Source organism: Mus caroli, unplaced genomic scaffold, assembly GCF_978045245.1.
Source record: "Mus caroli unplaced genomic scaffold, Mus_caroli_1 scaffold_7, whole genome shotgun sequence".
Classification (NCBI taxonomy): domain Eukaryota; kingdom Metazoa; phylum Chordata; class Mammalia; order Rodentia; family Muridae; genus Mus; species Mus caroli.
In genome coordinates, this window is record NW_028227262.1 from 126,197,345 (window position 1) to 126,212,222 (window position 14,878).

The window sequence follows — 14,878 nt, forward strand, 5'->3', positions numbered from 1 at the left end:
AGCTGAGTTGGCACAGGATGTAAACAGGCAGCGATCAGAACATGCTGTAAGCACATGAGAAGCAGTGTTTCTCAGGAAGATGCTGTTGGGAAGCTGTCGGCTGAGCCTGAAGAACTAACTCTCTTCCCCTCATGATTTTTGAAGGACTAAGAATCTGTGGAGGACCTAATGCAGCAAACTCCTCGCAGGCACTTGGGATACTAGTGCATAGAGAACGTGAAGATGGCTACAGTGGGAGGCACTTTCGTCTAGGATGTTGGCTGTCTGCTTAGGCAACTGGAAAGTTTGACACGATAAAGGCATAGTTGTCTCATCAGCAAAGATCAGAATGTTGCTGTTCAAGTTGAGCATGCTTAGTGTATGAACACATGGATTTTAGGGTAGAAAATGAAAGATCCCCATCAATATTCCTCCATTCTCCTGCACAAAGGTAGTCAAGTAATGCTTGCTGGTAGGACGCTCTAAATTCATATAGACAAGCACACATCCATCCCTAATGGGATTATTCATTGATTTTATTTTACAAGCTTCTTCATTCTCTTTTAAAATGGAACAAAAACTGTTATACATGAAAGATTAGATCCATAGTATAATCTATACCTTTATTTGTCTTGCTTAGAGGTTTATTTAATCTACAATGATAAAGTAAAAATATATAATTTTCATATATTGTTTGTATATATGTAAAAATACTCCCATAGAAATGAAATTTCTGTGTCTAAGGTACTAGATATTTATGGTGCTAAAGAACACTATAAATGTTTGAAGAACACATGCGTTTTAAGTGTTTTCCTAGATGTGGGCTGTGATTTTTCTCATCTGTCATTTTGTCTTTATATTTATCTATATATTCATTTTATCTGTTATTTTGCTAACTTGCCCCTTATTTTAATCTTTCAAAACATAATAAAGAATAATGAAGAATATGGAAAAATATCATTTGTTATCGAGTGTATTTGGATCAAAGTATAAGGGCAAAATAATATTTCATTTTGAGTTTATTTTTAAGCTAACCTTCATATTTGATAATTAGGACTTTTCATGGAATGTTTGTACAAACAGTTAAGGTGGTTATAAGAGTTTTATGACTTACCCTAAAATGTTAGCAGTACATTTTATTTAATCTTGAAAATTCCTATAATGTATACTAATATGAATATTTACCTATATCTTAAAAACTAAAATTTGTGCCAGGCGTAGTGGCGCACACCTTTAGTCCCAGCACTTGGGAGGCAGAGGCAGTCAGATTTCTGAGTTCAAGGCCAGCCTGATCTACAAAGTGAGTCCATGGCAGCCAGGGCTACAGAGAAACCCTGTCTGGAGAAAACCAAAAAAAAAAAAAAAAAAAGAAAGAAATTTGCAAGGAAGACTGACAAGATAAAGTGAGGGAGAGCTAACACAGTGAGGAAACTTACATGCTTGAGGTTCTGGCTCAATGTGGAAATTCACCTTTACCTGTGGCCCCTCTTCACAAAGAATGAAAGCACATTGTGCATTGTTGTCTTCACGCTCAGATCCAGGCAATGTCTGGCTTTTCCTGTTTATGCTTCTCATAGCTATGCACAAGAGCAGAGGACGTGGGAATAAGCACCACCTTCTGTTCTATGGTCTTCATTAAATTTGTGTAGGTCGTTTAATAGGCTTTAAATCATTTTACAAAACTTCACTGTGAAATACTTTGTGTGTATATAGCAGAGTGGATAAGTGTTCAGGTACATCTGCCTCTTTACCTTCTTCAAAACAGTAGTTTGCCTACCACATAGTAAAGACTCTTTTGAGATCTTTCTCAAACCTTTACACGAAACATAGTAGGTAATTATGTTAGCGCATACTTAACCAAACTCTAGGGCCTGCCTTGGATTCTTCTCTTTCCTTCCCTCCATGTCAATCATAAAGTATTGCTTTTTCTGTTATCAAAACTAGTGTTCCATTTATATCCATTTACATCCATCTGCTCTGCCATCAAATGAGCTGAAACCACCATTGTCTGCCTATGGAGAATAGGTTACAAGGAGAATGGTGAAAGTGGAAGCAGAAAAAAGCTGGAGTCCATAGGCTGACAATCGACAATCTCTAGCTGTGTATGTAGCAGAAGATGGCAGTCAGCCATCATTGGGAAGACAGGCCCCTTGGTATTGCAAACTTTATATGCCCCAATACAGGGGAACACCAGCGCCAAGAAGTGGGAGTGGGTGGGTAGGGGATCAGGGTGCAGGGAGGGCACAGGGAACTTTTGGAATAGCATTTGAAATGTAAATTAAGAAAATATCTAATAAAAGATAATTTTAAAAAACATTTAAAATAAAAGAACCTTTCTGGCACGCAACACTCATTAAGACACCCTTCTGCCTAAGTCTTTCTAGGGACCCCCACGGCACTTACAGTCATAAATAAGCATGACCTAGAGAAGATCTTATGTATTTCTGGCCTTTGGCTTCCTATCACCAATCAGCAACTAACACTCTAAAAATCTGTATCACTGCTGCTGGGACAAAGGTTTAGCATCTTCAAAAGCTCCAGACCCTCCTCCAGTGGTACCTAAAAATATGAGTTTCTGTGCCTATGAACTTCAGAGAGAATCCCTGTTTTCCCTCAGACAGTTTGAACACTCCCAAACCTCTCTGTAGAAATGTATGCTGGCCCTCTTTACCTAGTGCTCATTCATTCTCCCCGTGTTAACTTCAAAGGTTGAATATTCAAATGTGTCTTCCCCTCAATTTAAAATTCCTTCCACCTCTTTGTCACAGCATTCTGTTTTGATTTTTCATAACATTTGAATCCAGTTAAAGTATTTTTGTGAATGCATATAAATTTTTAATGTTTTACTCATTTTGGAGTATCTGCTTAGCACCAAATCAAACATAGGCAGAAAGTGACGAGTTATTTGTTAAGTAAGCGAGTATATGCAGATCATACTGAACATTTTTGTAGCAAGACTGCCCTTCCTTTCTTTAAGGAATTTAAGGTACTTGATTGTTAAGTCTCACTATGCCATTTGGCCAATACAGATAATCTCATATATATATCTTTCCCTCAAATCTGTCAGAATCTTGAAGATATGCTCATTTTCCTTGATTAAATTAAGCTCTGAGGTTTTGTGTGTGTGTGTGTGTGTGTGTTTTTTAAATAACTCCAGCAGAACCTTTGCCCTCTGCCAAGAACATCTCCAGCTAAGGATTTTAAAAGCCTTAATCTTTACTAAAATTAGATGGTGGCAGTTGCTAAGCTGCCAGCTGTTAATGTGATCCCCACAGTAGTCATACACATATAAATCTGAAGGCTATGGTCTCTCAAGTCTCATAGTTAGCACCTACATGTGTGCATATGGGCAGGTGGCAAGCTGGTTGGCAATTAAGAACAAAATGGGAGGTTTCCTATCCCAGATACGGACACCATGTGGAACCACAACAACATAAGTTAAAGTGCTCTGTTGAAAGTAATGATGCTGGAACCAGACTTAAGGCTATCCTCGGATTAAAGTCTATCCCCCCAACCCCCAATTCCCAGCAAATCTGTTCTGTTCAGACAGAGTAAAGAATATTAAGCGTTTATGATTACTGCACTTCTCTTGTAGGGATTTCTCAATTTTAATATAGAAAACTATATAAGCTTTGTACAGTAATGCAATAGGAAGCTTATGAGAAAATATTTGATCCGAGTACATCAGACCCCCGTGTATCTGTAAATAATCCCCTGGCTCATTGCTACAGAGCAGAACAAGTAGATTTTATTGGACTGCATCCAGCTGAGAGTGGACAGAGGAGGGCAACCCCTGACTCCTGTAGATGACCTGTCAGCGAAGTCACCCTTGTTCTAGGTCCTGGTTAGCAAGCAGTAAGCTGCCATTGTTACTACCTGAATGTGCACTATATATTCCTTACTGTGTTGTCCTAATAGATGTGATATAGCATGACCTTGTAAAAGAAACAGAAAAAGTCAGAGCTCTTGGGATTCTAGAGTAAGCAAATAGATCATGAAATGATGGCCAAGGTATTGGCTCGGAGCAGTAACTTGTGACTCAGAAGAATATGAATAGCACCTTACTTCCAGAGCCCACCGCGGCCCAAAGCCTAATTGCAGGCTCTTGGTTGTCTAGTGGCTCAGGTTTCCCACTGTCAGAGACAACTCGGCTCACCGTTGGTATTCTGTTTCTCTCCCATCTGTACCCCGTGTTTTACCTGCAGGCCCAGTCACCAGAGGAGACTGGATTTGCTGGGAAGTTTTTGAGATGTTTAAATAAAATATGAAATAAAGCAAGCCTTCTAATAGTCTGTCATTTCAAGGTCACTCCTCTATGCTGGAAGGTTGGGTTTTCCCCTTTAGTTTCTTTAAAGAGTCTCTCCTTGTTGCTTGAGACTTTGTATGTCCTACTGTTAAAGGATGATTTGTTATCTGAATCCAGCTAGAAATAGAATGTTTATCATGAATATTAAACAGGACCTGGGTCTATTTCTCAACTTACATAAAGAATAAACAACTTTATTGCGAGTGTTTTTCATTTTATAGCTTCTGGCAGCTTTTAGGGTCTAGTTCTTAAATGGCATAAATATTCACACTTTTGATATATATATATATATATGTGTGTGTGTGTGTGTGTGTGTGTGTGTATACACATATATATGAACATGTATTATGAGCATATAAATGATGTTTGTAAAATACTTTAGAAAGAAACATTTTGGCAATAAAGCAATATCTTGAAGTTTATGGTATATTCTTTCCAGGATAATTTCATTAGAAATAGAACAATAGCATATTTAAAACTTCTTTTAGATGTATGGCCCCTTTTTCATTTTTCTGTCAATTTATACTTCAATTTGTAAAGTCTTTCCATTAGCACCCTCAACATCAACATCATGTGCTCTTTTGTACCCATAAAGGTATGGTAAGAAATAGCCTATGTGTAGGGAAAGGTGAGAGGCAAATGAATAAGGATATAGCATCCAAAGAGAGTCGACAGTCCCCAGTGTGCACACAGCATTGATCCTCTACCGTTTATTACTGTGTTTTGTTTATTGCAGAAGAATTCACCACCCAAAATTATTGTACTGTCTTCTACTATGGGGTGGGGGACATTTTTGGATTTATTTGGTTTTGAGACAAGATCTCATTCTGTAGCCCAAACTAGCCTTGACCTCACCCTCCAAAGTGTTGGGTGTGTGTGTGTGTGTGTGTGTGTGTGTGTGTGTGTGTGTGAAGAAATAAGTAATAAAGTGATAAGACCTTGACTTATTTACTATTTCCCTTTTCTCTCCAATACTCTTGGTAATCTTTGGTAGTAAATTGGTGCTGTCTCATATAATGGCTTTGCCAGACAGTCAGAGAAAATTGGCTTCTGATTAGGGAATACAGGTATTTTTTTTTTAAGTTTCAGAATGAGAATTACAGCATAATGGAATGGAATGAATACCAACCTGTAGTAAGAAGGCACAGCCTGGACTTAATATGAGCACTGTCATCTGGATGACCTTGGAAAGGCGATTCCACTTTCCTCACCATTAGCAAGAGTTGAGATCATAATCTCAAAATCTCAAAGGCTCCGACATCTTATTTCTCAGTATCGTAACTACTATGTTATAGTGGATTCTGAGTTTGGTTATTTTGTTGTTGTTGTTGTTGTTTGTTGTTTGGTTTTGTGTTTTGCTTTCCTTTGTCATGTTTTGTTGAGACAAGGCCTTACAGTTTGGATCAGGTTGGCCTGGAACTCACAATTCTCCTACCTCACCTTTATTAAGAGTTGGGATTATATGTATCCAGCTTGTTTTAGGGAATAATCATATAATTGCTTTTCAATAAAGCTTGGTTCTCAGTTTAACTCTTCCTCTTTTAGTGAACTATATCTTAGTGTCTGAATTGTAAATGTATTTTCTTCAAATTTCCACTAATCAAAATTTGTTAAGTCTTTAGTGCTAAAATAATCTTTTATTCATTTTTGTGGTTTTGTTTGCTTGTTTTGAGGATTAATGACTCCATAGAATGTTAAGATAGTACTGTCATAAAAAATAAACCTGTAATACTAATAGCTCCTGTCAACTACAATAGAAATGTATATGTCAGCATCAATAAAGTATATTTTATTATGCTCCATCATAATGCCAAAAATACTAGCTTTTTCTAATCTGATTTTAGTTCATGCTACTTTCCAATATTTTAGCTTTTTCTTTTTCTTTACATGGTAAAGTATATAGAAATGGTATGTTTCTCATAAGATACATATGTTTTTAAGAAATTAAAAATGTCTTTCTCACAGCTGAAGGGTTAGTTCAGCAGTTAAGAGCACTTGCTATTCTTCTAGGGGTGTCAGGTTCTGTTTCCTGCACCCACATCTGGTAGCTCACAACTCAGCTTCAGGGAATCCAGTACCCTCTCTAATCTATAGACACTGCATGTATGTGGTATACGTACATAAACTCATACACACACACACACACAATAAATGGCACAAGCATTTGTTGTGCAAGTGATCACATCTTGACTAGTTTTCCAAGTTTGGGTTTCATTCTTTCTCTAAATTTGTGGTTCCTGAATCTTCATACTGTACTGTTTTGACTGTTTACTTATGAAATGGTTACAGCTTAGTTGTCCATATGTGTTTTGAGAACATGCCTAACCAAGATCTAAAAATGACTACACAAATTGACATGCCAATGTGGATAGTGATTCTCAAAAGATTCTACCCTTAGATGACAAGCTATGGCAATTAATGGTTACTGCAAGGAAAACATAGTCTTCTCCAAGAACAAGCCCCTGATTGGTTAGCCACTAAACATATATGTACAATACTACATATGTGAACCCTGCAGGTTGTATACATTCTGTTTAAGGATATTAAACAATAATAGTAAACACTGAGAGGCTCTGAATTTGAGAAGGACTTAGGTGGACATGGAAGGATTTTGAGGGAGGACATGGAAGGAAGAATGGTGTGAAGACCGTACTCAATATGCAATGGTCAGAAATAAACTTATAATGTACTGCCTCACCAGCTCGAATCATATGCCTTCAGGAGTTGCTGCTTGGGTGGAACAGGGCATGTCACTTCATGCTGATCATTTCCCAAACATTCTAAGTGGAGTGTTTGGAGTTTAAAACCCAATGTCCAATGTGACTAGGACAGAATGCTTCTGAGAGTAAACGCCATTTGTCCTGGTGAACTATTTGCACAACGTGTATTTAAAACAAGACAAATGTATACTTTTATACTTTCAAAAGTGTTACACTTTCAAATATGGTAGAAGAGAACATATCTTGAATTTAAATAACGTGCAGTCCATGTAGAAATTGACAGAGAATATATGCGCGTGCTCTGGGAGCTGGATTGTAACTGCTCTAGAGAAGTTAAGTCATAGAAAAGGAAACAGAAGACAGAAAAGCAATGGAGACCAGCATTAAAGATCTTGGAAGAAAATGTAGGGGCTTGAGATTTAGAAATAGAGGAGTTCATAGAGTTGAAGGTAATATTCTCCTATGTGGGAGTTCAAGTGAAGAAATGATAAAGGTGGGCAAGATGAATAGTCTGTCTGGAGCACTTCACCCACTGATAGCTGTGTATTCTAGTTAGTAAATGCTGGAAGTGTTTGCAAGCTGTGTATAGAACTCAGACCCTCCTGTGCTCTTCCATCTCTCTCCCAGCAGGTTTCAGATTATTAACGCGGTGATGTGCCAGGGAATTCCTCTTTGTATAGTTTTAATGTCTCTCAAATAAGAGATGGAGATGCATTAATTATATGTTCAAAGTATCTCTTGATCTAATTTAATGTTAAAGCATTGCTTCACCAAATCCCTTAATATCTAATTACAGTTTATTAATACCTAAGATACTGTTGATGTTATTTATTTTATATATTAAACCTATCATTGTTTGCTCTTTCTGAAATGTGAAATTGGCATTAGATGTCCCTTAGGTATATGTCTTAAAGGCAAGAGTTAGATCTCTTATTCACCAAGTCCATACAGAGAAAAATTTAAAGACCTACCTAAGGTATTTAAATTGATAGTGTGATCTGGTTGTGAGGTAATATACTACCAGGTCTTTTATGAGATGACCATGGTGGCAAGTTTTTTATAATTCAATCACTGAGGAATCAGAGGTTTGGGGATTATTAAGTTGACTACCAGGGTGTGCTACAAAGGTAGAACTTTTATCATAAAACATGGGTTTGGGGGTGGAGTGTGCCTAATGTATTGAAGATGTTGGGTTCAGTCTCCAATTCTACAAGGTAAATATTATCTTGTTCAACACCTGGAAATTCTGGGTCATATATATTATATATCTTATGTGCTAAACTGAACTATAAGAAAAAATATGGTACCAAGGACCAAAAAAACAAACAAAATGTTTAAACTTCTGTATGAATCAGGACTCTGACAGCAGTTGGCATCTGGAGTATGGGATTAGATGATGTGCTTAATATTTATTATCAATCAGAGAAACTCATAATTGAGTTATCCCCAAGAAGAAATATATAATATAGATACAAAAAAATAGAAAAAAAAACAGTAAAATGATGGACCAAGAAAGTAATCTGACCCCAGCCTTACAAATTTGAGTATGTACTTACTGTCTAAATGTGAACAACAACAAAAAGCCTTCAAATTTTCTATTAGCCTTGTACTCAATATCTTTATTAAATAGAAATGAAGTTTCAGTGTTAAGAAACATAGAGGCCATGAAGAGATGTCTGAGTACTTAAAAGCTGTTACTGCACTGCAGAGGTCCCAAAATTAACTCCCAGCACCCAAGTCACGTGGATAACAACCACTACAAAGTCAGCCTGATGCCTTCTTCTGGCCTCTATGGGCACTTGCACTCATGTGCACATAACACACACACAAGTAAATTTAAAAATGCATAAAATACATTTGGGTTGGTGATAACCTTGTAACATCTGGTATAAAAGTAGAGATAGAGATGTAAATTCTTTACCTAGGCTTTATAGAATATCAACAGATAAAGTTACACTAAATAATAGCTTATGATCTAACATTATGAAACTAAACTGATTATTTTCATCCTTTGGGAATTCAACCATAAAATTATCATATACATAAACTGTAGAAGAGTTGTCTTTAATCTGTTTTTATTTCTAAACAGCCTCAGAATTTTAATAAAAACTAAATAAACAAAACAACACCATCACACTGTGAAAACCAAACAAGAGATTTAAATCCGGCATTTTCCAAAGATGGAACTATTAAACAGCTTAAAGATATAGACCCTGACATGAGAACCTAACATCAAGGGAGATTTAACAGTAAATTGGAGGAATCTATAATAAAATTTAAAATAAAGTACAATACAAATCACAAATGCTACTATTTATAGAATGTTAGTTAGACTCAAAAGAAATTAACTACAACTCAAAATGGGTATGTGGAGAAAAATGAAATATATAATTTGTTAAAACAGATGTAGAAAAATGTGAATTCAGGATTTTTTTTATAAAATTGAATGGAAGAAATATAGAACAAATGGGACCAAAATCAGTGTCTGAGATAATAATGATAGTTAATATTTTAAAATTGATATTACCACAAACTATCCAAGACACACACTGTCCTAACTAACATATGTATGTCAGCCCTAGCAATTTCATAGTAAAACTATAGTAGGAAGACAATCTGTTTGTTTATTTGTTTATGTATGTATGTGTGGGTAGCACTTAGTATGTCTGAAAGTAGAGGACAGCCTGCAGTAGCCTCGGAGATAAAACTCAAGTCATGTTAAGGTTAGCCACAATACCTTTGCCTCCTCACCATCTCGACAGCCCCAAAGGTGGAGAGAGCATCTAAGAACAGCTACAGAGAAAAAAGGACGTTGAGTGCTAGCAAATCACAATGGAGCTATCACCAGACTTTTCAGCATGCATGCATATCCCTTTAACAATGAAATAATACTTTCAAGACACTTACAAAATTGCCAAGGTACAAACTATATACAAAACAACTAGACTATCACTCATGAGTATGCACAAGCCAAAGAGATGTTTTGATATGAGAAAATCTGACTCAAAAGGTCCTATTAAAGGGAAAAACTAAATTCAAAATGATGGTGTGAGACTCAAGTCACAGTAAACAAGAAAATGAAACAGGAAATATAGTAATATTGTACAAATTAAATTAGTATTTAATGTATAAGATGAGATGATAACTAGATGCTGGCATACAAGTGGCACCAGAACAAGGGGGAAATGGAAAAGAAGATGATCCCTGACGTTCTAGTGGGCACAGAGTAAAGCAGCATATTAATGTAGTCAAGAGCAGCTTAATTTACAACACAGACAAAATAATATTTGGGAGTTCCCGTACTACTACAGATGTCATGTGTAGCTCCTATGTAACTGGACTGGAAACCTGGAGATCTCTGTTGGTCATGTTTAATCAGCGGTCAGAAAGAAAGTTGTATACAAGTTTGAAAACACACAGAAAGATTGAATATGAAGTCGTATCACGTCTGGTTGGTGGACTAGTTTTCCATCTCCTGTAGAAAAATACATGGCATGGACTCATTGACCTGGGAAATACTGGACCACCATTCTCATCATTTGAGGTCTAACTGACAGCTGACCTAAGAGATGCACTTCAGTCCCAGAGGTGGGCTTGGAGAAATGCCAAAATAGAAAAATTTATGTGCAAATTACATGTTTTTGCTTCGAGGAAAAGAAGAAAAACTAAGACTTAAATTTGATTATTTTTTTTATAATTGTAAAAAATCTATTTCTCTCTCTCTATTCTATTTACCCTGAGCAGGTTAGCCAGTACACCTTTGCTATGTGCAGCTATAGAGAAAAAAAGTCGGAACCACAGGAATTAATGCAACTGGAAGGATACACAGTGGATTACACAGACCCTCACCCAGGTAATTCTTCTTTTTCCCATTTTTATTAGGTATTTACTTCATTTACATTTCAAATGCTAGCCAGAAAGTCCGCTATACTCCCGCACCCCCCACTCCCCTACCCACCCACTCCGACTTCCACCCAGGTAATTCTAAGTGAAGCACTTTTCCAATCATGCATGGATGTCTGCAGCTCTGCAAGCACCTGCATTTCTCCTCCATTTAAAACTCTCCTTCAGGCTGGCAAGATGGCTCAGTGGGTAAGAACACTGAAGGTCCTGAGTTCAAATCCCAGCAATCACATGGTAGCTCACAACCACCCGTGATGAGATCTGACACCCTCTTCTGGTGCATTTGAAGTCAGCTACAGAGTACTCATGTATAATAATAAATAAATCTTTTTTTAAAAAGCTCTCCTTCATGAATAGAGAATTTATTTGAAACTCATGTAACTCTCAGACAAGACCTTTAGGTTCAAATTATGTCTTTTAACATCATCTGCTTCTCTATTATTTTCATACATTGATAAAATCCTTAAATTTTACTGAGAGAAAAATTAAATGAAATGTAACAATACGTATTGAAACTTCACTGGGAAGCAAAATTATAAAACAATTAGGTAATGAATGGCAAATAAATTATACATGGATGGATGGATGGATGGATGATAGATTTTTGAGATAGAGTCTATATAGCTCTGGCTAGCCTGAAACTCACTATGTATATCAAGCTGTCCTCAAACTAAGAGAGATCTACATCCCTCTACCTCACAAGTAAAGATATTCGTATCATGCCAATGATTATGCTATATTCTAATTTTCTCCATAAAAGCACATTCTTCCCTCCAAGTATATTAAAGTAGTTTGGACATCACCAAATGAAAAATCTGAAATTCAAGATCTAAAACACTTTTGTGAATGTTCACATGATGCCACAGCTAGAAAATTCTACATCTGAAATAGTTTGACAAGTTGTATCCAAAGTCCATAGGCAATAAGAATAATATTAATAGCAATCGACTGTAGTCTATGGGTATAAGTTTATGTGAAATTGCATGAAATTGGTGTTAAGACTGGGATCTCGCCCTTAAGATAACTCATTATTTGTAATGATCCCAAGTCCACACTCCAAATACTCTAAACCAAGCATTTGAGTATGGGGTTCTCTGGGTTATGGGGACTGTAGAACTGAGCAGATGGTGTTTGGAAATAATGAGTAAATAAATACATATATGGATGGTAATAAAATGAGTCAGCAATATTAAGAAACATAGATAGTAAGGCTTAGATACATCTTAAAAATAACATGCAGAGATGAAGAAGTTGAATTCCGTGGCCACATTCACTAATTTCTTACTTACAGATACCATCTTATCCAAGAGCTAAACTTACCGTCCAATATGAGGTATCGCGTGTGCCTTACCTGCATGTTTACTTCTTCTAAACTCATAGTTCATTTACATGTAGAATGCCAAATATGCCGACACAAAGAATTTCCTTAACTGGCACTGAATACCAGATTTCACTATGGGATGTGTTTGTTGTCTTGAGTAGAACCCTCTTGTCAAGAACTGATTGTCTCCATGTGCTGCGTGTAGACTTGGTTTTCCTGTGACCCTTTAAATTGTGGACTGGGGGTGCGATCCTCAAATAAGATCTTTTAAATCCCTAAGATCATATGAATGAAGCTGGGTCAATAGGACTAAAATCTGTCCATTGTGTGAGTTTAAATGGTGTCTTTCTTCTTCCACAGGCCTTCAGGGTGGCCAGGTGTTCTTCAACGCTGTTAAAGAGGGAGATACTGTGATCTTTGCCAGCGATGATGAACAGGACAGAATATTATGGGTACAAGCCATGTACAGGGCTACAGGCCAGTCTTACAAACCAGTTCCTGCAGTCCAAAGCCAGAGGCTGAATCCTAAAGGAGGAACTCTCCATGCAGATGCTCAGCTTTGTAAGTTTTGTGAAAATTAATTTGATTATCAAATAATAACCTTAATAAAACACAAAATTGAAGCAAATTTGTTCAATATTGTAGCTTGTGTTATTAATTAACTAATTAAATAAAAAGTAGTTCCCATTAGTCATAGAGTTCGTTATCTAATTTTTCACATTAACCAGGGATAATAACTATGCAGTGATGGACTAAGCTGAATATATTTAGGTATATATGTATAGTTATATACATAGAATTATACTTATATATATTATACATATATGCATGCAATATCATTAATAAAAACCTGATTTAAATCTGAAGAATAACAAGGAGGTTTTGAAGTGAAGAAAGGGAAGAAAAATGTAGTTATAATTTCAAAAACATTTTTAAAAATTCTGCAAACCTTCCAAAAAGAAATTTTATCTTGTTTTTTTTTTTTATTAGTAGTAGAGACTTATTATTAGAAGAAAGGAGATGTCATAAAATCAAATTTAATGTTAGGTTCCTAGAATACTATATCTTGAAGAATCACTCAGTGCATTTGTTTTTGGTAACATGCCAGGGAAATTGGGCTATTCCTTTCTCTGTTATAGAATGATAAGAGGAACATATAGTTTGTTTGTTTGTTTGTTTGTTTTAAAGAAAGACAACAGCTTCTTCAGATGCTTGGTGACTTATCAGTCTCTGTAGGCTTATTTAAGGCATTAATATCTGGTGTGTCTTTCCTGTTAATTTGAAGGTGGTTAGTTCATTGTAAGCTGTGTAATAGTATCATGAGCGGTTTCAAACACACTTTGAATACTCACCGGACCAAAAAAGGCTTTAACTTGTTGCACTCCTTAACAAAACTTCCCTTATTTCTAGATAAATCAGTCTGTCTCTGTCTCTAAGCTCAAGTTGTGGCTTTTTTATTGTCAAGTTCTTCTCTGGGATAGTAACATCTTGACATGCATTATGTCTTTATTTTTTCTTTCCTTGCATCAAATAATTATCCTCTTCTCTTTAGACACTCTTAAGTATGTTACATCTGAGCATCATTAGAGGCTCTTTGTGCCAGACAACTAAGGGTGGGATGTATGTCTTCATCTCAACTCCTTTGAAACCTTGCAATACTTTGCTGCATAGTTTAGCAGGCTTTTGCCACAGTGGTGCATAGCCTCTTGTTGAATAGTCTCTAAGAGCACCGTGCCGTGCAGAGAACTCATTCAGGAGGCTCATTCTGGCATTTCTGTCTCAGCCTGACCACATCAATTGCTGCCTTGCTACTGGACATCTCAGGTTAGAAATGATGCCATGGGCTATCATATTGAGTCATCAGATGCAAGGCTCCATCAGTACAAACGTGCGCGAGCACACACACACACACACACACACACACACACACACACATGCACGCACACCAGAATGTCTTCCTCCTGTTATGTCTTTTTATTGCTCTCATCAGGGATTGTCCCTGGATTATTTTGCCCCTATGAATGATCTATAATCTTGTTTCTCCTGAATTACAGACTCAGTAGGCCTAAACTGAGTGTTTAGGACTTAAGTTCTTACTGCATGCACTGACCAGATTCCAGTCTTTATCCAGGGGATACAGTTCTACAGTATTTAACTAGAACCTCCTTTGTCTTCTTTCAAATCCATGTTTGGTTTGGGAGGCGTCAGGGCCTCATAAATGATGCTGTAATACTAGTTTTCGTGTTCAGCTCTGTTTTTGAAAACTCATTCGTGTTTTCTTTAGTGCACCTAATCTCATCCTTTTAGCATTTCCTTTGGGATAGTGGAGCGCACCTGCCTCTTTGCACCTACTGTTATGTCCACTTTACATTTTGCCTGTTGTCTTTCATAAGAGCAAAAGACCTAGAACACATCCAGACTCTTATTTCAGCAATACTTACTTGTTTCAGCTCCTCCTGTAAAATATATCTTCATTTACTCAAAATTCCTACATACTTTTTAATATTGGCCTCTCATCTGAGGACCACTCCTTTATTCTTCAGTAGGGTATTTCATCACATGGCCTACTTACACTGCTATTGCATCTTTTTTTTTCCTGGTTAGTTATTGCCTATTTGCTTTTACTTTTAAGCTAGTGTATTTTTTCTT

At 36.6% G+C, this 14,878-nt stretch overlaps 1 protein-coding gene across 10 annotated transcripts in view; it reads left to right on the plus strand.

The window, feature by feature from the left end:
- Cadps2 (calcium dependent secretion activator 2) overlaps positions 1-14,878 on the plus strand; it is a 558,168-nt gene that overhangs the window by 379,018 nt on the left and 164,272 nt on the right. For all 10 annotated transcript variants that reach the window (XM_085840793.1, XM_085840791.1, XM_029478700.2 and 7 more), the window contains exons 10-11: positions 10,750-10,858; positions 12,590-12,790. In XM_085840793.1, the coding sequence (XP_085696919.1) occupies positions 10,750-10,858; positions 12,590-12,790 (310 nt within the window). The remainder of the gene's footprint in view (positions 1-10,749; positions 10,859-12,589; positions 12,791-14,878) is intronic.